We start from the raw sequence: 24,769 nt of genomic DNA, 5'->3' as shown, positions 1-24,769 counted from the left end.
CTTTACATCCCTGTGACTATTTTGTAACTGCCAATTTGTACTTCTTTATCTGGGATTTATTTTTAATTTTTGGAAGACATACTTGCTTTTGATTTTACAGGATTTTTATGATAGTGTTTATTTTTTAAATTATGTAAACTTCAAGTTCTTGAACTGAAATGTACTTTGTAAACTCAAAGTGTAATCTAAATTGCAAAGATAGCAGTTTTAAGTGTAATGAAGTTGCTACTTTTTCTCACCCATTTTTTAAAATCAGTTTTAGTGGGTCATAGAAAATACAACATTATTGCACCTATTTGAGTGGAAAGCTTGTTAAGGAAGCTTTTTTCCCCCTTCATCTTTTAATTCAAAAAAGTGTGGTTCCTTTAGGTTAAAAAATGAGATCATTATTTATAGGTTGTTAACTATTAAGGGAAATTGTCCAAATCATATTTGTTCATATGGACTTGCTGTCAGAAATTTTATTACTCTATGTAGTTGTAGTAAAAAAAAAAGTATTTTAATAAAATCCAGATGACAAATATCCTGAGATGTTTAAAACTTTTCAGTTTGTATACTTAAAGTATTAGTAGTTTATATTAGGGAGTCTCTAATATTTATATTTTGAAATTTTTTATTTAGTCTTCTACAATTATTAAAAGTAATAGACTATTTTAAATGTGCATAAGAAACATATAAAACTGTAAAGCTCTATTTGGTTTTCTTAAGCTTTTTTAAAAGGAAAAGAAGTAACCCCTGATACAATAAGATTTGCATTAAATAGGCCTCTCTTCAAATGTGTCCATGCCATGGACACTCATAAAATGTGAGCTATTTTTTACTGTGTCCATTAGAACGTATTATTAGTAACAAACAAAATTTTATTCCTGTGAACTTTAAGTGACAGAAAAACCTTTACAAGTTAATGTGTATAATATTACAAAAAGGTGCTTTGTCAGTTAATGAGCTCTTCTTGTAATGAATTTTAATTCCAAAAAATTTCATGGAATAAATACTTGCTTACTGGCTTAATTTCAGAACTGTTAAGAACACTTCAGCTGAAATGATTTTCCTCATTGGTACCAAATTTACCATTTGCATTTAGTTTCCTTTATGGTAATCTCTGCTTCTCCTGGTTTCTGGTTTTCTTTTTTATATGCATTCTATTTCTGAGAGGACAATAATTCTGCATGATGCCTTCGGGAGCTTGGGTATATCAGTTGTTGTGTTCCCTGGGAATCAGTTGCCTGGAGGGACAGAACCAAGAAACAGGTTGCTGTAGAGCCAGCCCAGAACAAGGAGTATTGGCCCCTGATCATATTATGCAAATAGCAGATGTTTCTGGGTGGCAAATGTGTGTCTGGGTGCGTGTGAATATTTTGACATGCAGAGGTGTTAGCCTGAAGGCTTTCTCTGATGAATTCAGTGTGTGGACCAAAAGGTTTTCATTGGTCTCATTTAGTCATTCCTTCGATGAGAACTGGACAGTGAAAGAGCTGGTTAAATGCTGCTGAGTGAAGTGGAATTAACCCCAGATTAATTTGTCCTTCACTGTTGTGTGTTTCAGAGACTGGAGCACAAGGAAGTTCTAGTGGGTTTGTTGTTCCTGGTTTTCCCATTCATTCCAGCCAGCAATCTCTTCTTCAGGGTGGGCTTCGTGGTGGCCGAGAGAGTCCTTTACATGCCCAGGTAATTACTGCTCGTGATGTCGTCTTTCTGAGGCCTGCCCTCTGTCACCAACACCGATAGTTCCGGAGAGACAGTCCTTCAGGGTGTAACAAGTAGACCTTGTGGAGCGAGGGTGCTTATTACCTCTGCTTTGAAAACAGCCACAGAGAAGGTTGAATGAGCTCACGTTTGCACTCACTCACTCCAGTTTACAGTAAGGGCTGATCTCCAGTTGGAGACTGGACGGTTAAATGTGACATCAGGACTGGAGTATATTCAGGATTTTAGCAGCAGTCATTTACCAATACATTCTTTTCCAAAGGTCTGTGTTTTGTAAACATAATTATAGTGATTCTCTAAAAATATTTTTGATGTGCTTGAAATGATTAAGTAGCATGATTGTAATTAAATTCTATCTTGTTCCTTCTAGCTCTGTCTCTTTTTCTTTGGTTTCTACTTTAAACGTAGGAGCAGTCTCAAGAAAATTTGTCCTTGAGAAAAAAATGGTTAAAAATATAAAGGACATTCAGATGTGTGTGATTACATAATGCCACTTAGTTCTGAATATTTGAACTGTGCTGGAGCTTGTCTGTTTTCCTGTCGTATTTAAATGGCATCATTCCAAGGCTACATTTCTATTCAGATGTCTGGATATGCCCCTGAAATGGTTCTGCCATTTATCTGTTGTTTGATTTTGTAATAAGATGTGAAGTTTTTTACATCCAGGTTTTCTAATTTTTAAAATAAGGGTTTTAGTAAATTTCTAACATTAAATAATTGTATGAATGATATATAAGACTGTATTCTCCTAAAAAGAAGTATCATAAACTGAAATATTATTAGGACAATATTTTATTTTTTATTAGTGATATTGTGTTAAAATTTTAAACTAAGTTAGATATCAGTTAATAAGCCTTGGCTGGTGTGGCTCAGTGGATTGTGTGCCAGCATGTGAACCAAAGTGTTGCCGGTTCGATTCCCAGTCAGGGCACATGTCTGCATTGTGGGCCAGGTCCCCAGTTGGGGGTGAATGAGAGGCACGCACACACCTCCCTCTCTTTTTCCCTCCCTTTCTGTAATAATAAGTAAATAAAATCTTTAAAAATATCAATTGATAAAATTTAATTACATTTATTGATATTGTGTTGGAAATTTTTAAATACATATAATTAGAAATTAATTTCATAACCTTTGATTCCCCCCCAAGCCAAATCCCTGACAGCTTTCTTAATTAAGGCTTTGTAGCATCTGGTTTTGACTTGGTTAAGGTGAGAAAGCCCTGAAGTTTCTTGATGTATCTTCAGCATAATTTGGGAAGGAAAGTATTTCTTGGTAAATACTACCCAATAAGGACAAAAAATACAACACAATTTCTTTGTGTTCTATATTGCCTTCAGATCACAGGCTAATGAGGCCTTGCCAATAATAAGAAATATGAAGGGTGAAAGGGGACATCAGTATCTTTTCTAGATAATGTTTTTGCTTAAACCAGTTGAAAGTGGCTTCAGTCAGGTTTTCTCTGTAATACTGATGATTTCAAGTGGAGTCGACATTCGTTCTTCATTTAACAGATATTCCCAGGGCACCTTTGCCAGTGGTATTGTTGTGGCATCTGAGGCTACAAAAATAAGTAAATCTCAGTTTCTTTCCTCAAAGAACTTACTACATGATTATAATAAAATAAAAAAGCATAGTTCTTTCTAAACATTTAACAAGTCATAATATTCTTTAAACTAATATTATTCTCATTAATACCATTTTAACATTCATCATATTGAAACTTTCATTGAAACTTTGCATCAGCCACTGTGCTAAGCATGTTGTATTTGTCATATCAGTTCATTTCTGCTGTAGGTGGTAGTTGACGGCATGCCCCTCAAGGCGGAGCGCCTGTGTTGGAATTCTGGCTTGAACATGAGCTCATGTCACTTGAACATGAGCATGATGTTGCTTTTCTGCATAAAATGAAATAGAACCCAACTCAGTGAGATATTGTGAGCATTAAATGAGATGAGTGTATATAAAACTTAGAACATGCTTGTAATTTTGAGAACAAAGAACAAAGTAAGAGGGATCAAAATACCTGATATCAAACTGTATTACAAGGCCACTATAACCAAAAGAGCCTGGTACTGGCATAAAAACAGGCACATAGACCAATGGAATAGAACAGAGAGCCCAGAAATAAACCCAACTCTCTACAGTTAATTAATATTCGACAAAGGGGGAGTAACATAAAATGGAGTAAAGATAGCCTTTTCAACAAATGGTGTTGGGAGAACTGGACAGATATGTGGAAAAAAATGAAACTTGAGCACCAACTTACACCATACACCAAAATAAATTCAAGGTGGAAAAAAGACTTAAATATAAACCATGAAACCAGTAAAGCCCTAGAGGAGAACATTAGCAGGAAAATCTCAGGTATTCCACGTGGCAATATTTTTACTGATACGTCTCCTAGAGCAAGGGACATAAAGGAAAGAATAAACAAATGGGATCTCATCAAAATTAAAAGCTTCTGCATGGCTAAGGAAAACAGTATCAAGATAAAAAGAGAAGCAACAGCTTGGGAAAACATATTTGCCAATGATACCTCAGACAAAGGTTTAATCTCCAAAATATACAAAGAACTCACTCAACTCCACTCAAAGAAGATGAGCAACCCAATTAAAAAATGGGCAAAGGACTTGAACAGACATTTCTCCAAGGAGGACATACAGAGGATCCAGAGACACATGAAAAGATGCTCGGTATCACTAGCTATCAGAGAGATGCAAATTAAAACCACAATGAGATACCACTTTACACCAGTAAGAATGACTATCATAAACAAAGAAACAAACAACGAGTGCTGGAGAGGTTGTGGGGAAAAGGGGTCCTGGTTCACTGTTGGTGGGATTGCAGACTGGTACAACCACTACGGAAAACAGTATGGAATTTTCTAAGAAAACTAAAAATGAATGTGCCTTTTGACCCAGCAATTCCACTATTAGGAGTATGTCCTAAGAGCCCTGAAACACCAATCCAAAAGAACCTAGATGCCCATCGGTAAATGACTGGATCAAAAAGCTATGGTACATTTACACAATGGAATTCTATGCTGCAGAAAAGAAGAAGGAACTCCTACCCTTTGCAACCTCATGGATGGAACTGGAAAGCAATATGCTGAGCGAAATAAGCCAGGCAGTGAAAGACAAATACCATACGATATCACCGTTAACAGGAATCTAAACAACAAAAAAAAAACAAGCAAGCAAAATATGACCAATGACACTCAAATATGGAACAGGCTGACAGGGTCCAGAGGGGAGAGGGGAGAGAATCATAGGGGAAAAGGGGATGGACTCACATGAACAAGTGTAAAGGACACATGGACAATAACTAAAGTGGGGGGCAGAAATGGGAGGGAGGTGGGGAGCACAGCGGGGGTGGGGGGGCCAGGACTGGGAATATAAGACAGAAAACTGTACTTGAACAAGAATTAAATAAAAAATAAAATTAAAAAAGAACATGCTTGTATTGCACATGGTTAATAAATATCAAGTATTACTGTTGAATCAGTTGAGGTAGCTGATACCATTATTTATATTTCACAAAAATCAAGCCCGGGGGCGGAGCAGTGAAGTGACTTGCCCCAGGGGACGCAGCTAGAAGTAGCAGAGCCAGAGCGCAGATCGTTGCCTGCCCACAGATCCCTCACCTTCCAGACTGTGCTGCTTCTCTGACAGTAACATCGACAGGGAAGAAGGAGAAAATGCGGACTTCGGAACGTGCTTTCGGCTCAACACCATTTGGTAATCAGGACTTGATACTTCAGAGAGTCATATGTGCTCTAAATCCTCAGGAGTCTGGGCTCCTTGGTGACAAAGAATTGTGTGTGTTCTAATCCAGATACAAGAGAAGAATTTGTGATGAATAAGAAGTTAAAATGTTATTTTCCTGAGGCCCTTAGGTAAACAGCATGGAAGTCCATAGCATTGCCATCAGCCAGTTGTAGAACATCTTCCTTAAGGCAAGGGTTTCCTCTCACCCATGTAGGCACGTCCTCCACATACCCGAAAAATCATGTCAGTGCTGGCCCTTCCCAGGCTGCCCTATCTGTAATAGACCTTTCTCTGACTTTCTTTCATTTTTTCTGAAAAAGGCAAAGTAGTGTCCCTGTCCTTTTTCTGCTAAGAATACACTGATGTGGATTAAAACAGAAGTTCTGAATATGACAAAAACACCAGTTTTACTAAGAGCAAGTGCCCGCCTCTCAGAAGCAATTTGGACTTTTGCTGCGTTGTGCAAGCTTGGTGCAGAGCCATCCAAAATCAATTTCCATAAACCAGCCTTCATTAGAAAGGTGGTTGTCCTTTTCTTTTCAAGTTCCGGCAGCTGTGCATTGCAGTGTTGGGGCTACATCATCGTCTTCTGAGGATTTCTCTTTACTGCCTGGCATCGCCTGTATTAACATGCGTATCGTCCCTGTGCCCAGCCAGGCCATTCTCCTCCCTCCAAAGCCATAGCCTCTGCAGATGCCTAAGCCTTGGGACAGGGAGGAGAGGTGCTCTCCTGCCCCTTAAAGTTGGTCCGGAGGAAGAGGTCAGATTGCTGGGCCAGGCCCACAGCTCTGGGCACAAACCTGAGAGTTTAATGCAGATTTTGGGAGGCTGGAATTGGAGGAGACCTAAGGTTTTTGGTGAGTGCTGGTTTTTCTTCACAGCCATTGTAACAATCACCACAGGGGAGCAGTTTTCCTTAGGGCAGGGGAGTCCCTTGTTATCTAAAGCTGTGTCACTGTGCCTCTCAGGAGGTCCAGGCTGTCAGAAATCCAAGCCTATGTGGGGAAACTTCTGTGCCATGGGCTTTGAGAGGTCTAACAACTTCATCAGAGCCACTTTGTAACTACTGACGGTTTTCTCTGAAAACTGGGGCTTTTTCTGGAAAAAATTTTACTCAGCAGTGACCAGCTACACCCCATCTCATTAGAGAATGGTAGCTGGGCAAAGAGCTGCCAAAATCTTCCTTTGGGCCACAGAGAATTTTGCAGATGCTGCCAGCAGCCCTGAGAAGGTGTCAGAGCATTGGATTGTGCCTGTTGCGTTTAAAAAACCTGCATATTGGCTTTGATGATGGTGAAGAACATCTTCCAAGCCTTTTATGTACACAGGAATTTTCTCTGCATGACCCTCTTCCATTATTGACCTTGACAAGAAACAGCTGGTTTCCACCACAGCATCACTACCCAGTACTTCAAGGAAAGCATACGCATTGTGCTTAATGCTGTTCCTGAAAATCAAGTCATTATGTTTATGCAGAAATTCTGTGTTGTCTCCACAGTTTTATCAAACAATAGGAAAACCAAGTAAAGAGCTCTATGGATAATCCCTCTGAGGAAGGTGAACTTCCTACTCATTAAATGATAAATCAAATTATTATGGCATCAACTCCTAGCTTTAGAATCTCATTCATGAACCCCACAGAAGTCACATCCTTTCTCCCAGGAGATGGGTGAGTCCCATCAATCCCCGGGGACTGAGTTGGCCCTTTTATAAGATAAGCCCAAGATGAGTCCGACCAGCAGTGCTCTTTCATCTTCTGACTTTATGCCTAATAACGAACAAGACACTTCGGGCTTCTCACTCCCCTCCATCCTGAGCTGGCGGGGACTGCAAATACCACCTTCCTCTCACTTGCACATCCTTCTACTTTCAATCTGTGGATAAAAACAACAGGAGTAAGCTATTTAGCACTGCAAGGCTTTAGGGGCAGAACTTTACCACCAAAAAAAAAATTTGTAATAATCTTTTCTTCTGTTGATAAGTGCTAATTTTGCTGATGTCTTTTTTTTTTTTTTTGAAGAGGCAGGAGAGTTTGGAACTTAAATCATTCTTTCACAGAAATTTTGGTCTCATTCTTATTTCAAGAGAAGCACATAATTTTATGGTTACCTTTTTTGTATTTTATACAAACCACTTTAGAATGCTTTAAAGGACTAAAATTTTTTAGAAACCAGTGAAGCAGAAATAGTTGTTGAGAGCACTCATAGAATGTGTTCAGATATCCATTCATTTGCCAGATTAAGGGTGATTTATTCACTTCAGTGCCAAAGAGCAAATTCCTAAGCTGCTTTAAGAAAATATGAATGAGACAGGAAAAGAATAGGCAGGAATAAGTGAAGGCTGCAACAATATTGTGAATAGAACTGATCAAGAACAATTGAAACCACAGAGGATAACATGTATTTGAGGGAAGAAAGAGAATGAAAACCTTGCCCTACTCTTAAAAAGAGATGCCATTCAGATTGTATAGTCCCTAAACTTACGGACAGACTAGACATGGAAAATTGGGGGAAAGATGATTCTCATTCATTTTCAATTTTGAGAAATGTCTTCAAATCATACATATTCAAAATTCCAATTTGAAATGAAATTTTAAAATCTTACACAGGTTGCAATGGAAATAATGCTGCAATACTTGTTTCCAGTGTGCAAAATGAGAAATATTACTTCTGAAGTCACATTACCTCCATCATCTTGTATCGGAGACTCCTGGTGAGCCGTCTGTGTACATATTTCTTCAGAGCTATTGGAGGAGAGTGATGATCATTTAAGAGAGAATCAAAGTTTTACCAAGTACTAAAATCAGCAGAGAAATTTTTTGATAGCAACAAAAACTTACTTGAGCAAATCCAGTGGGAAGACGACTGAACTGGGAGTCAGCACAGCCCAATCTGTCCCCTGCTGCTTAGCAGTCACGGGGAATCCAATTTCCTATCTGTAAAACCAGAGGGCTGGCTTGTTCAGCAGTTCCCAAGAAATACTGAGAGAAGCAGGGTCCCATGACCCTTGTCAGTTTCTCCTCCACCCTCTCAGCTCCCCCTTTTTTGGAAATGTTACTGGCTTGGGCAATCTAAAATTCCAGTAAACACTGCTGTATGACCTCTAAAGTCTTTTTCTGCTCCAAAGTTCAACTGTATTTTGTGACTTTGAATAACCTTATGGAAAGCACAATTTTTTCCCCCTTAAGATCTTAAACAAAAATTTTGTTATGCATTGGAATGGGACCACCTCTGTCTGCTCAGTTTTAGTGGGATCGGCCCAGCAGGGAAAGGGAGATGTGTTTCCCAGGAAAGGGAGGATGGGAAGGAATGCATTTGCCATGAGGACAGGCTCCCTGAAGTGCCTGCCAGGGGACAGCAGGCGTTGGTGTGAGGCCTCTACTATGGCAGAAGAGAGTGTCCTCCTAAGCAGCAGGAACAGCGATTTGTAGAAGTTGATGTGGGCAAGCAGCGACAAGCACTGCATGTCAGGAGGTGACAGGGCCCTAGCAACAAGAACAATGCCAGACTTTGCTCTTCTAAGGGCAGTAGTACATGCAGGCAGCTTATTCAGAAGGTCCATGAGAACAGGTCAGAGGTTTGTCTGTCCACATCAAAGGATGAACCTCCATGGGGAGACACTCAGGAATTGGGATAAAGCCTAATGTCTAAATAGGGGCTCAACATGCAGGGTAAGACACCACATAAAACTGATTGGGACTGAGTTCAGCATGTTGAGTCTCTCTCAGGCCATTGCTAGCAGTGATAGGACAAGGTTGACCCACCTAAGTGACACAAGTAATCCAATTTCGAGTGGACTAAGTCATAGGAACAGTAAAAAGCCCAGGAACCAAGTGGAGCTAGATATTCAGTCACTTTGCCTCTTAGTTTGATTTTTTGTTTGAAATTCCCATCATGTAATACATTAGAGGGATGGAAGAAGCAACTTGAGCTTTTCACAGAGCCACTCAACTAAAAACCTAGGAGATAGATTGACAGGCAGATTTCCACTTGTAGATTGACTTTGTAACTCAGTCCACTGAGTTACAAGGTCAAGTGCACTGGCCTTCTGAGAATATGTGTGTAAAAGCATGTGTGTATGTGTAGGCTAAATTACTCAAATCTACTCTGTTTTAGTGTAGCTTTAGATCTGAATTCTCTTATATGCATTTCTCTCATGGCCATCTTAAAAAACAAGGTGCTCCTTTGTCATGATGAAAATGACAAAAAGAAAGCAGAAATGCCATGCACTGTTACATTAGGGGACAATAAAGTGAGGCTACCCTGTGATCTGAAGGTGAAGATTAATAATACTGTTGGAGAAGAAATTCAAGATTTGGAAAATGAAAAAGTCCTTTTACTTAGAAAATCTGATGTTTTAAATGTGGTGTCTTCCATGTTTCTCACTGTATTTTAAGAGGAAGCTGAGTCTGTCAAGCTTTCCACTCCTCCCCAGGTCTCTGACCCTATGTGGGACAAGCCTCCAGTGCCGTGCAGGCAGAGGCTTCTTGCTGGTTATTAGCGTACACTGGGGATTCCAGAAGTTAATTAACATTATTCTTCAAAATGCCATGGGATAAAGATGGGAATATTTGACTTCAGTGTGTTTGTTGTCTCTTTGCTCTTTGAACAGGGCCAGCATGCACTGTTTCCTTTAGCCCTTTGAGACCTGAACACAGACAAGGGTGTGAGATCTAGGAACTAGACCTTGTTCATGGAGCGTTACTCTGTAGGGCAGTGCCCAGGTAGGGATGGTACTAGGGCAGCACCAGACTGGTGGGCAGTCACCAAGACAGCATGGGGATGAATGCTGTGTGAAGGTCATGAGCAGAAAGGGAAGCAGGAGGACTTTGCTGAGGGACTCAGCTGAATGTGTTCTAAAACTAGACCAATATAACATAGAACAGAGCAGTGGTGAGAATGAAGTGAGCCAAGAGAGAGTGCTCATGCAAGAAAGAAACTGGCCAATCTGTTGTGCTGAATTAGTTGTGCTGAGCCCAGGGCTCAAGGTGAGGATAAGTTTGAACGGTTATTTACTAGACTACAATCATGGCTTTAATATTACAGAACCTTGCTAATTATAACAGATGAATGCTTTTATGTCCGTTACGTCCTAAATGGTGAATAATAGCAAATTTCTTAGAAACCAGGATTCAAAACTAAAATATGGTGAGTGTAATTTGAATTCAGATGAGACTAAATGGAATAATATATGTGAAAAACATTGTAAGCTATGCTAGGTAATTGCAAGTCATTATTTCAGTCTACCCTGTGCAAGTGAGAAGATCAGGTAAGTTAAAGTCGAGGGAAATCAAAGTAGCGTAGGTGTAGGCCTCTCCTTCTTCCCCAGGTGCTCAAAAGTGGGCGGTCCTGCGTAGCCTGTTAGCGATCTGAAACTCAGTACCAAAGGTTCTGAAATGTGCCTCTGTGCATGGAGGAGACTACAGAGGACATGTCACATGCCCAGTGTCCTGCCTAGTTGGCCATGGTTTTGCCTGGAGGGTGTGGGTGGACTTAAGTGTGGCCATTCCAGTTCCTTTCTATCAAGATCCCTTGTCATTTAATCTATTTCTTTTTCCCTTGGATTCTGCACAGGGAAATAAATCTGAAACCTGTGACTTCTTATACAGATTTCAGTAATCTGAAAATATCCTTTATACTCTTTTAGGAATCTGGATTACCTTGCTCTAGTGAGGATCACCAATGTGTGCTTCTGTCTTTTGTCATAGTACCAGGCACAATAGATGCTTCATAAAAGAGTACTGTTGAGGATTAAAGAACAGTGGACAGGTGACCCAGCCTGTGACTGTGTGATCAGGTCTGTGTTAACATGGGGAAAAGTGGAGGGGTCAGCAAAACTAGTGGATTGTCCATTTTGCCTTTGCTTCAAAAGTGAAGAAGCTGTGCCCTGGAATATGGTGGTTTATCAAGGAAGCGGCAGAATCCAGGTCCCGATGAGTATGCCGTCGGGCGATGGAGAAGGTGGTCTTTCTGACTTTTTAGAAGTAGCTGTGGAGTTACTTGGGAAGTGTTTGGCTTGGCTAAAGGCCTCTAGGGCCCAGATGGAACATGTGGTTGTGACAACTCTCACCAGGCTGTGAGGGAAAGAAGCCTGGTCTGGGGTGAGGGCACCAACCAGGGGGCATTCCCATGTCCTGGGTATGGACAGTCCTCTGGTGACAGGTCACTGTGGGTCTTACCATCTCCATGTGCAACCTGGATTGACAGTCAACTTCACCTTGGTCTCCATGTTAGTTTCTGGTGCCTTCAACTGCAGTGTTCAGTCACACTCACGAAGCAGCCTTTGTCGTTTGCCCAGTGTTCAGGGTGTGAATAGGAGTAAAACGTTACTCTATCCTTAAACAACCAGCTTGAGCTTTCAAACAGTTAATGTTTCATTCTTCTCAAAGTTGAGTGCAAAAGCTTTATTAATTCACCAGGAAGTTCATATGTTGTATTTTCTTTCCTTTCACAACGATGGAGTAGAGAAAGATTTGAAATGGGTATAAGGGAAGATTTGCTTTTTGTGATCAAGATCTATGAATTCATGTTTACAAGAATACATGGCTCTCTATATATTTCACACTCTACAAATGAATCCTACTTTCAGCAATATTTTGTTTTATACAAGAATCAAACCTTTCCAAAACAAACAATATTGTACAAGGAAGTTTGCAGTTTTAAGGGCATCTTTGGTGAGTGCTCTTTGAATACTTATAATTGCCCTATAAATTAGATAGTTTGGGTCTGTCTGTACCTTGATAAAGTAGATTTATTAAGGTGTATTTACAGATCTAATCACATATTTTAATGATGTATGAGTACATTTTATTGATGTAATACAGTATAGCATGCTAAATACTTAAAGACACCAATACCTGTATTCAGTTCACAGAACATATCCACACACATTATTTAATTTACTTTAAGGCAGGCCATATTAAGTCCTAGTAATATAAACAAATAAAGCTTCATGAGGTTGAGCAAATCTGTGGCCACAGAATTCATGAGTGGCACAGAAGACCCAGCCCCAGACTCTCTTCTGCAGTGAGTTAGTTCCTTTTCTTCACCGCGAACCTCCAAACTGAACGCCTGTCCCAGAACACTTCGGTGCCGCTGAGGCTAGTAGTGTCCAGGGCCTTGGGACATTACTGCGTTTAGAGGAGACTGGTGTAGAGACATCTGTTTCTACGTGGAATACAAACTTTACTCGTTTCCTGCCTTACATTCCACGTAGCAGAAAATAATTCCCTAATAGCAATATTATTACAACATAATAGTAATGGTATCAGTTATTGTTTAGTGTGTATTGACCAGTGTCCACAGTGTAAAATCACTTCCATTGACAAAATAAGAAAACCAAGAATTAGAGAACTTAATGTATCTGAGATCAAATAACTGTAAATGTCAGAAGTGAGGGGCAAATGTTTTTTATTATTATTTTTTATTGTAATTTTTTCAGTTGCCATTTAGTCCCCTTACACTCCTTTTCCCCAGCACTCACCACACTGTTGTCCATGTTCATGAGTCCTTTTTCCTTTTTGCTCAATCCCCCCCACCCCCTAACCTCCCCTCCCTCACTTAGCTGTCATCCTGCTCTCTATCTATGAGACTGTCTCTATTTTCCTTGTTAGTTCAGTTTGTTCATTAGGTTCCACACAGGAGTGAAATCACATGGCATTCCTCTTTCTCTTACTGGCTTATTCCACTTAGCATTCTGACTCCAGAGTCCTGCCTTCTTTACCAGAAGAGGTCTCTTCGATTTTAGAGCTGGTAGGTGAACCAGGAGGTTGAAGAAGCATCTCGTCTTCTCAGGAGACGAGAAGTTCTCCTGAACTATCAGGAGATAGTTCTCAGAAGGTAAAAGCCATGGTGTTTTCCTCCCAGTTGTTCCATAGATATGCTGAGAAAAGAACAGAAGAGGTCTATTTCATGGAGAAGTACATACAAAGAGACTTCCACACCTACCCTAAATCTTTAGGATGGGATGCTAGGAAATGCACAAGAGATGCCTTGGGGGTCATTTTTAAAAAATTAATACACTCTCACATTATGCTCAGTCTTCTGAGAAATGTCCCCATCCCTGAAATATTTAAGGTAGAAGAAGCAGTCAGGGATGGGGACACTAATGAGTCTCAGCTTACCGAAGCTGGTCCACTGACTTCCTGGTGCTCTCCAGCTACAGAATCAGCAGCCGTTTTGAGCTCAGTGTCCAGGGCTTCACTGTGTAACCCCTTTGGGTCAATATCCGTAAGCTTGGACCAAAGCTTTACTGTTGAATAATGTGCCATTTGGGGATTTAACAGGTCAGAATAAAGTTAACTATGGATATGTTTCATTTAAGCAGTATAAAGTTAGGAATTTCAAAACTTTTAAAAATTTATGGATGGATTTTAGAGAGAAAGAGAGGAAGGAAGACAGAGGAAAGAATTGACTTGTTGTTTCACCTACTTATGCATTCGTTGGTTAATTCTTGGATGTGTCCTGACATAAGTAAGATCCCACCCGCAACCTTGGTGTATCAGGACGCTCTGACCAATGGAGCTACAGAGCCAGGGCTGAAGTTAGAGACTTTTTAAAGTGATAAAATGGGAAGATTGTATCTGCCTTGTATCATTAATATGATAGATACATTTATGGACACTCTCAGTGGGCTGCTTAAACTCGTTAAGTTAAAAGGTAGAATTTCTGTTCTGCTTAATAACGGAGAGATTGTCTTTGCTGTATCTAATTAAACAAGAAGTGAAGCCACAGCACATATCGTAAAGCACTTGGCCCAGTTCTCGTAGTGTCGATGGCTGCTTTCCTGGTACAAACATGGAGTTGAGCGGACAAGACAGGAGCTATGGTCTCAAAGGTAGAAAACTGTCATTTGGGGGGTTTATGTAAGTGCGAACGGGAAGTATTGTCGTCTTATCACTTAAGAGCTTCTAGGCAAGGTTTGAAAAAGTGCATTTGTACAATTTACACAATGCTTACCTGCTCTCTCAAAGTTCTCACAGAGGTTTAAAATATGTTTTATTCTAATGTGAAAGGAAAGACATTGTTCATGTGCATTTCCTGTTCAGTTTGCTTTGGGTATGAATCATAAAAGTTTAAAGAAGAAATGCAAGAAGAGTCCTTTTTGAGTGTACTGCATGCCGAGTAGCTTGTCATTAGATCGCGTCCTGAATTGGAGTTCGCATCAGCCTGTGTACGAGGGATTAGCTCCATTCTCTGAGACAGCAGTGGTGCTTCCCATCATGCTTTGAAAATGCGTCTCGCTGCTGAGCTGAACCAAACATTCAGCAGCCAGAGTTTGGCTCTGGGTTCTCCAGGGTATGATTTTGCCAAGTAACAGTGTTTGCACTGACTGCTTTGTGCTCTGTGTAGGGGTCTCTGGTCGGAGTCCAGATTTTCCTTAATCAGATAAACCAGAGCAAACTGGTGTCTGGTTTCATCTCTCTAGAGGCCAGGAAAACATGTAGTTTCTCATTTGCTCAATACTCCCCTTTGAAAATAAGGACTTGCCCTGCCCCTAGCGATGGAGAGTGATTCTCACCCCTGCTGCTGAGATGTTTAAAGACGAAATGCCATAATAGAGAAGCATTTAAAATCTCTGTGACACTGTATGAAAGCTTATTAAAATATGATACTCCCTAAGAAATTTGCAAACCTGAGCGGAGATTATTTTATTTATATGTATGATCTTACATTTCTTTAAACCACATGTCCATACAACAATGTTTGGAAAAAACGCATGATCCTTTCACTTAACCCCTGTGCCTGTGCTGAGTGCAAATGAATGGCGTTCCCTCTTGTTTTGGCTATAGCAGGAGCAAAAAACCTGTGGCCCATGTGGGATCTGGCCTACAACCTGTTTTTATAAACAAGTCCTACTGGAACGTTAGCCATGCCCTTCATTCTCAGAGGTGTCCAAACTTTTGGTGCCTCTGGGCCTCACTGGAAGAAGAGGTGTCTTGGGCCACACTTTAAATACATTGCAACATGTGATCACAAACAAATCTCATAACGTTTCAAGTAAATTTATGATTTTGTGTTGGGCTTCATTCATAGCCATCCTGAGCCGCGTGTAGCCTGCAGGCCGCAGGTTGGACACCCCTGGTTTACAGAGCGTTGATGGCTGCGTTCCTGCTACAAAAACAGAGTAGAAAAGGCAGAGCTCATAAAGCCTAAAATGCTGGATATATTCACTCCTTGGCCCCTTCCAGAAAAAGCGTGTCGACTCCTGGATTATGGCACGGTGTTAGGGCCGTGGGTCTTCTGCTCTGACTCTATTACTAGCTTTTGGGGTTGTAGGCAAGTTATTTTCTTCCTACAAGCTTTCGTTCCCCCATTTATGAAATGGAACATACTGAGGATTAAGTTTTAAATTAGATAGTAACCGTTAAAGCCAGTACTGCCCTTGTCCCATTATGCGGTACACAGTGCCCTGTTAAGTACAGTATTTAGAGTCCAGCACATGGGAAGCACCCAGGGAACAACATACACATGCATACGAGACAGCTCATCGCATACGAGACAGCTCATCGCACACGAGACAGCTCATCGCTCTGGCTGTCTTTGTTACTCCTCGTCGTCTGTGCCTTTGCAGCCATTGATCTGGAGCTGCCGGAATCTTAGTGTTTTCCTTCCCCACTGCTCTGCCAGATGGCAGCTCTGCTTCCCTCACAGAGACAGAAAACGGCCACTGAGGTTTCGTGAGAGGAGCGGTTGGGAAGGAGGCAGGCGGAGCCGTGCGGTAAGGCGTGAGGCACACAGGGATCCGCCGACGAGTCGAAAGTCAGGTCAGAAGTCCAGGGCAGCAGCACGTGGAACACGGCTCTGGAACCTGCACGTCCCAGCTTCTGTCGCTGCTCTCCTCTGCATGAACCGTGTGACCGAATTCAGCAAAGCAGGTCACCTTTCCCCTTTCTGAAGGCAGCGGCCCTTGCGGATGTGGGCGGCTGCGTGGCACCCCCCCCCTCCCCCGCTCCCCTGCACTTCGGCGCTTTGTTCACAGGTGACCTTTTCTCCAAGGCCTTCTCCGACCATTGCCCATGTTAAGTCACAGCTTCCTCCCCACTATGGACTCCCTCTGTCTCTTTCCTGCTGGGTTTCTTTTTTCCATCCAACATATAAAACTACTCTATGTGATGTACCCTTTGATTTATTTGTTTATCAGCTGTTTCTCTCCACCCCCTGGAGTTTCATGAGAATTGGAATTACTCTCTGTTTTAGTCACTGATCTGTGCTTGGTGTCTGGAACAGTGTTAGGTGTGTAATCAGTGTTTTTTAAAAACCTGGCTAATGGAAGAGTGGCACCCAGAAGACCTTCATGTGGCCAGAGAAGCACCCTGCTCAGTCGGGGCTTGGCATCTCGCTGGGCTAGAGCAGTACGTGGCAAGCAGCCGTGTGCCTTGTGAACTTGAGCTTCCATGATGCTGGTAATGACATCAGCATGGTCGGTTGTAGAAAAATGGGAGATGTTTAGAATATCTTAATACCTTTAAGACCAAACAGGAAGAGTTATGGAAGTGGAAAGAGGGTTTGTTTGTTTGTTTGTTTGCACTGGTGACTGTGTTCGGGCATTTGCAAAGCTCTGCAAGGTGCTTGTGGCAACCAAATTCAATGATCGGGGTAGGAGGTCAGGACCATGGGCTTCCTTGGCTCAAACTGTTGTCCCCCATGCTGAGCAGGGTGGTGATTCCCTTTAGCCAAACAGTGAACCCTAGAACTGTAGGGAGCTGGACCAGTTAACTTCTGGAACTTGAACAATGGAGTGGGAGCTCTAACTTGAATTGATAGCCAGGGTCTCCAAGTCAGAAACTTCAAATTCTTGCCCTGGCTGGTGTGGCTCAGTGGATTCATCGCTGGCCTGTGAACTGAAGGGTCGCCAGTTCAATTCCCAGTCAGGTCATATGCCTGGGTTGTGGGCCGGGTCCCCAGTAGGGGGTGTGTAAGGGGCAAGGACACACTGATGTTTCTCTCCCTTTCTTTCTTCTTCCCTTCCCCTCTCTCTATAAGTAAATAAATAAATACGTTAATTAATTACTTACTTTTTTAAAAAAGAACTTCAAATTCTTCTCTCTTGTCCTTCTATTCTTGGTACCAAAGTATAGATATTTAGAAAGGCAAACAGCAGCAAAGGAGAGAGGTGTTTCTTTTAAAGGGGGGTGTGTGTTAGAAGTGAGAATATTCAGGTGTTTTCTCTAATAAAACCAACCTCCTCCACTAGACTGGAGTTCTTTGAGGGCAATGCCTCTGTTTTGTTCATAATTGTATGTTTTAATGCTTGGCATATTGCCAATCACATAATAGACAGCAGATGAATAAATAATGAAAAAGTAGTGGGCTATATCAATTTTGGACTTTGTATAGCATTAGTAGTCTGACTAATGTAGGATTTATTTACACAAGCTTGTTTTATTTTTAAAATATTCTATAATAATTAGTAGCTATCATCTTTGGAATGAAGTGGATTTTGACTAAAATGTACGCAGCAATAATGGGCACAACTAAAAGTGTGGGTTTTTCTGAGTCTAGGCGTCAGGCAAGAAGCATTCCTGTGGGGTATGTAGATGATGTTAGGAACCACGTCCTGCCCACCAAGCCCTAGGCTTTGAGAGACATTATTTCAACATGTCAAAATTCCACTCTGATGACGTGAGGCAGTCTTCATGTCTGTTAGGGAAGTTGAGCCAGCGTCAGCAAGAGAATCATATCACTACAGCTTGTCTGTGATAAGCTCCAAGATACGAGGCTCAGGAGTTGGCCCTTTGGGTAGGTTTTTCTTCAGCTTCAGGACTTCATTGGCCACAGTGGCACATATGAGGTGGCACATTCCTGGAGACAGAGACCAATGGCCCTTGGTGACCAGCATCCTACCACCTGATGGGGAGTCCTTGGGCACTGTCTCCCACAAAGCTGTGACTTGCTATCGCACGAAGTCTGCATTTGGCCCCACAGTGCCAATAGTGTGATTCAAGGCCAGTAACGTGAAAGGTCAAGGGTCGGAGAGCCCATTCAGGACCCAAGAACATGCATGAGGGACTTTTCATGATGCCTGAGCTGCTGAGACCCAGGCAGTTTGAGTCTACGAGTTGAACTTGTTCTCCACATTGATGCCAAAGGGTAGCTGACGTGCCCGTTTAGCTGTGGGAGAACTAACACGTAGATGCCGTGTGAGAAGGGGAAGTTTGTATCTGCCATGTCTCTGTCACGGGACCAGCTTCGTTTGAAAGGTAGCTGTGTGAGACAGAGTGCTCGGGGGGCCGTATGGCACCCCCAGGGCAACCCTGCTCCCACACCCTGTTTTCCAGCATGGGCTGCTGCATCCTTGTTGTGCACGGACTGAACAAGCTCTGCTCTTGGCTGAACCGATGCGGGGCCACCACGCTGACGGTGTCCACTGTGCTGCTGCTGCTGCTGTTCTCTTGGAAAACTGTGAAGCAGAACGAAATTTGGCTGTCGAGAGAGTCCCTATTCAGGTAGGATTACAGGGGTCAAAGTGAACGCTTCCCATTTGTGTCTTTGCTTATGTCTTTGTTTCCCAACAAATGTGCTAACGTGGGTCTACCAATATTTATTAATCCAGAAAAAAGGTTTAGTAAAGTTTTAACTGGAAGATACAATTTTATTTTTGTCTTCACTTTGATGGTTTTAAAAATGGTAATATATAAAGTTTTATAGGAGCTTGTGCCAAGTGAATTTATGAAAATAAGGTTCAGGGGAAGGTTTTGAGGTCTTTGTGAATTGGCAGGGCTATCAAATCAAGTCTAAACACAAGGAAAAGTGCTGGCCTAAGTTCGCTGTTCAGACAAGTGAATGGGAAAGGTGAGCACACAGCAAGAGGGAAGAGAGATGCAATAAATTTTCTTCAAGTATTCCAGAATACTAAGTTGTGATCTGTGATCTAGTTGCTTTATTTTAAACGTTCCTTCCTGAACAAGGCAATGAAAGACCTTTTCAGCTTCTGGTAGATTTTCATGTGGTATGGGAACTGTTTCTGACTATGGCAATGTCAAATTATAGCCCTAAACCTGTCATAAAGTATGAACACTCTTTGGGACTATGGTTCATCACACTGTGTTCCTAGGGCTTAATCTGCCTCCCTAACGCCATAGCATTGGTGACCTTCACCCTTTTCCCCCTGTACTGCCACACTTGGCATTCAACAGTGTTTTTCCTAGTCATCCCCAGCCTCTGCCCCCTTCTATCTTCTGTCCTGACTTAGGATACACTTGCCCAATTCAGCCAACATGCTGTTTACTAAGTTCCCCGCTCAGCTGGAGCCCACCCCTTACTCTTCTGAGGCAAACAGCTGAAACAGAATTGGATTGCTCGGGCAAGAAGAGTAGACACTGGAAGAGTATACGAAAGTGCCCTGGGTTGAAGGGCAGGTAGAGAACCTGGGATGTAGCAGACAGGAAACAGGCATCTGCATTGCACTCTCATGGGGACACACGGGCAAACTTGCAACAGTTTTTACTTTCACGTCCCCGTCCTGGGGAAAAGAAAGTCCTTTTTCCCCAGTCAAGTGGCAGAGCTTGAGCTTAGGCATGTGCCTGCCCCTTGCCCCAACAAGGGCGCTGAGATGAGTGATCGGGCCGACGGGCTGCTCGGACTTCCACGGGCCAAGCCAGAGCAGGCAGAGCACCCTGGGGTCCCTCTGAAACTCCACAAAGGGAGAGGAGAGAATTCCCCACGGGGAATCCGAGACCTGGAGGAGGGGCACAGACTCCCGGCTGCCAAAAGTGAGCGAATGGGTGAATCAATAAATGAGTGAATGGATGAACAAACAAATAAGACAAATTTTCACTGCCCTTTTCTGCTATTGTAAAATCACGTATCTAATTCTACTACTGGGCAACTTAACTTTTTAATAGAAAAAATTAGTCTGGCATGCATATCTTATGAGTTCATTTGTTAGTACTACATCGTTGTCATCCTCATCCTTTCAATGGGTACTGTAGGGACCTGTTGCTGCCATGTAAGATGTTTTGTGTGGGTTTGATTTTTTTTAAGATTTTTTCACTTTTAGGCTTCAGATCCTCTTGGTTCTCTGTCATACCCCTCTACACCCAAGCTGTTCTCACACTGCACAATAAACTAGTTCCTCCCACTCCCCAGGCCTGAGGTCATTCTGTAAACACAGGGCATTGAAGTTCAGGAATACAACTTCCTCCTAGTCTCTGTGGGCTGCTTTTCTTTTTTTTACTTCCAGTAGTGATTGCTTTAATGAGAAACGTTAAATGGTTCTGCCTTGTGTTAAATCCTTGCCGTGAATAAAGGTGCTAACGGCAGTTGTATCCTCTAATGATTTTTACTGCTTAATCAGAGCAACTTTGGGAATGGATTTTGGCAGGCAGCAGTTTATTTCAAGGATAACAAATTAGTGTTCAAACCCTCCACAGTTGATGCCAGCCACTAAAAAAAAAAGCTCATTGACCTTACATTCACAAGCTTTTTTTCTTTTACATGGAAGTATGTAGTAAGTAAACAGTTGATTATGAAAACAGCCATTCCACGTGTGTGCTTAGAGAGACTTTGTGCCCTGAGAGTTTTTCAGTTATCAAATGGAATTTTATATTATATCTATAAATCAAAGGTATAGATAGTTTTTAAAAACTTTGCTGGTTATAATTTACCTATGTCCTAAGGAAACTTTTAAGAATATGAGACTTTAAGGATATTCTTTTTCCATCAAAACCAGATGCTGGTATGTATTCGTCTGTGCTGAATAATATTCAGATAAATTAAACAGACATTTACCAACAACGTATGAGGCAAGGTAGGCTTAGTGGCTGAGTGTGAAGTTTGGGTTTACGCTTCCTGGCTCCACTCCAAGTCCCCCCATTTCATAACTGTGTGATCTTGGGCTAGTTGCTTAACCACTCCCCAATCTTCAAAATACCTGGGAAGACAGAGACAAGATATTTTCTTTTGCACCCTCCTCAGGCTGTCTCTGAGCCCCACTAGTTAACTGTTTAAGTGAGCCTCAGAATGTATAGCCTAGGTCATCCCCCCCTTCGGTAGGAAACACGTTGCTCTTTCCTTCCCTCAGAATTGCTGAGCCAGAGAGGTCAGCAGACTTTCCAGGGCAGAGACTACAAAGCAGGGATTGGCAGATCCTTCTGTGAAGGGTCAGATAGTAAATATGTTAGGCTTCGTGCCCATGCATTTCTTTTTGCAACTACCCCACTCTGCTGTGGCCTCAGGAAAGAGACCAAAAAGATAACAAGCAAACACATGGATGCGCCTATGGACCACAAGGCTATAGTTGACTCACCAATGATATCAACACTGTGAAAGTGACATTCTAAAGTTACTAGTATCTTGTGGTACCATTTTGGTTGGGCATCAAATAATCAGTCAACTCCAGAACTATTCTGACCACATACTGGCCTTGGCTGAAATCTCTGCTCAACTACTTACTAGGTCTATAACCTTAGGAAAAGGTCTTAATCTCTCTGAGCTTTAACTTCCTCACCTGTAATATGGGAGGTACATTAATACTCCTTATCTGATAGGTTATTGAGGGATGAAGTGAGATAATCTATGGATATGGGTGCTTAGCCCAGCGCTTGATTCAAAGTGAACATTCCTTTAGTGCTAGCCACCCCAAGTGTGGCATTGCAGGGCTTCAGGTTAAAACAGAGTCAAAATTGAGGAGAGCCACAAATTCTTCTTACTTATCTTTCTTGTTAACCTTTGACTGAATACCACCCATCTTTTTAATGTTGGTTATCTAATCAGGAATTTGTTATTTCTGTTGCTTTGCAAATCTTTTGCAAATGAGGGGTGTAAAGGAGAAATGCAAAGTGCATGCACTGAGATCCTGAGCTGAAAGGGAAATTTTTTCATAATCATTGTTGTTATTAGTAATCGGGTTTGGGATCTAGCCACGTAATTTATGAATGCTGCATTTCCTTGTAGAGTAAAGATGTGCAAAACCGTGTGTTTCCACTAAAACAGTCGTGAGAACTGAATCATAGCACCAAGAAGGCAGATGGAGGAGTCTGGCCCCAGGGAAGAGGAGCCTGGCCAGTTTTGGAAAGTTTTGCGTTTGGCCAGTTGTTTGACTTTTTTTTTTTTTTAAATAAAATGTTCATTGTAAAATGAGAGGCTGGAAAAATACAGCAGAAAAAAAATCACAGAGAGAACATAAAGGTCAAAAACAACAATGGGAGAAGCAGCGTGTCCTAGGATTTCGGTTACTCCACCCACGTCTGCTTGCCTGTTGTGAATATTATTGCTTCCTCTTGCCATCGCCGAACAATGCCCTGACCTCAGAAAGGAACGTGTTTCCTCAGGCCTAATTGTCTATTCCTCACGTGACACGTAAATTAGGACAACTATGGTAATTACACAGAGGGAAGGGTCAATTCTAATATGTATGCCAGTTATATTCATGCTCAGATCGAACTTATCTGTAAAACCTACCCGTTACCACAGACTACTTAGTTCTGGATAGAACAATCAGACATGCTCCTGGAAAGAAAAAGTAGACATTTTCCTGGAAAGAACTTGGATGTGTTTGCTAAGCCATTGCTACCGCACTGACCCAGATCCTGCCCTGTGACTAAATTCACTTTGGGTAATGTCCATTTTCAATGTTACATTAAAATCCTAGCTCTGTGTCAGCTGGCAGGCCTCACCACAGGGGCTCACAGGAAGCAGGTGGTTTCACTGGGCCACCCCAGTGTCAGCCCTTGTAAATCTTTCCACTGAGAGGAGAGGATTGGGGGGGTCCAATTCTGGCTGCCGACATTCAGAGCCTTACATGGGGAAGGAACTGGGGGAACCCCCATGTTCAGAGTACACGTTTTCGCTCAATTTGCCTTTGAGGTACAGCTCTTCCCCTTACTTCACCTGTATCCATTGTTCCTGAGTGCAGGTTCTCTCCAAGTCAGCTTTCCTGGAGAGGAGACCTCCTGCCTTCTGCTGGGCTAGGGAAAGAGGAGTTGAAAAAGTCACTTGCATAGGCAGGAAGGGAAGGCGCCTGGGAGTCTAACTGCTCCCGATACAAATTTATGCTCAGTCTCTTTTCAGCCTCACCCTACCACAAAAAATAAAAATAATCTGAGCTACCCACAGTACCTTTGAAGTCACCGAAGCAGCTGTATAAAAGCTTGGACTCTGCTGCTTTTTGATGATCTGTTGCTTGCTTTCGGGTTGGCCTCTGGCGTCCCGCACTCCCTGTGAACTCTCTCCCTGGAGAGTTCCTCCAGCATCCAGCCAGTGCGCTTCAAGGGGGCCGTCTTTGCTGGCCTCAGGGGCTACTGCAGCAAAAGTTCAGCAAAGGTGCAATGCCCTAACGTATTCCCCCAACAGGTGTTAACATGTTGTATGAAATCCCCTTATTAGTCTTACCTTTACATTAAAAAATAAGCAAACATATGTTCTCTGGAAGAGATGGTACATTGGAGCATAACTGCCCAGAAATGGGGTTGTCATTCTTTCTCCTTTCTCTCTGTCGTTAACTGTCTTCCTCCTGCAGTCAGTCCTCATAAGCGCAGGAGTCTTTTCTCCATGTAGCCCTCAGACCATCTGCTTTCATCATTCCCCTGCCACTGCCTCCTTGCAGGTGACAGAACAGGGACTCCCGGGCCGAACTCCTTGGGTCAGAATCCCACACGTGCCGCTTGCGGGCCATCTGGTCTGTGCAGGCGAATGTGGTGAGGCAGTGCCAGTGACCAACTGGTCCTCTTCTGCTCCCACCCATTCCTGTGTCATCTTCAAAGCTCTGCCGCTACCCCACGGGGGACCCCCAGCTATTTCGTTATAGCACCCCAGGCAGAAGAATAAGGGACCACGTGAGCAGGGTTCTTAACCTTTCCAAACAAAACCATACTTCCTTATCTGCAACCTGTAGAATAAATTATACCTGCATTTATTTTTTTTTTAAATTGCACAGAGTTAGTCCATAGGAAATGTTCATTTTCAATGAAAATTAGTAGGGAGACCAGTCTATAGTCATTCCATCTATAAGGGTTGACTTTTGTTGACAATCTCAATTTTTTTAAGGAAAGGAAAGCTATATGTGAATGAAGGAAGCGAGGAGAGATCAAACTGAATTGTTGACCTGAGCATGCAGGGCTGTTCTCCTGTGATGCATCTACACCGGGGCTGCCACCCCTGCTTCATGTGCCGTTGGCATGATCGGCTGTGTGCAGGTGTGCACTGCCTTTGCTGTTTCCCATCAAAGCACGTTCAGTAACTCCTGTGATTTCACATGTTTTTGAAGACTTGACTTAAAGGGTGCGGTGGACATTTTAAATGCAGTCATGAAACTTAGAGTAAAATATGAAGGAGACTGACAACATTCCTAAGCAG

At 42.2% G+C, this 24,769-nt stretch overlaps 1 protein-coding gene across 2 annotated transcripts in view; it reads left to right on the top strand.

Moving 5' to 3' along the window:
• Positions 1–24,769, top strand: part of TMTC1 (transmembrane O-mannosyltransferase targeting cadherins 1) — a 244,572-nt gene that overhangs the window by 148,624 nt on the left and 71,179 nt on the right. For both annotated transcript variants that reach the window (XM_037032260.1, XM_037032331.1), the window contains exons 9-10: positions 1,547–1,668; positions 18,754–18,921. In XM_037032260.1, coding sequence (XP_036888155.1) covers positions 1,547–1,668; positions 18,754–18,921 — 290 coding nt within the window. The remainder of the gene's footprint in view (positions 1–1,546; positions 1,669–18,753; positions 18,922–24,769) is intronic.

This window comes from Sturnira hondurensis, unplaced genomic scaffold (assembly GCF_014824575.4).
Source record: "Sturnira hondurensis isolate 20B ecotype Veracruz unplaced genomic scaffold, ASM1482457v3 Scaffold0000362, whole genome shotgun sequence".
Classification (NCBI taxonomy): domain Eukaryota; kingdom Metazoa; phylum Chordata; class Mammalia; order Chiroptera; family Phyllostomidae; genus Sturnira; species Sturnira hondurensis.
This window is presented reverse-complemented; position numbering and strand designations above follow the sequence as displayed.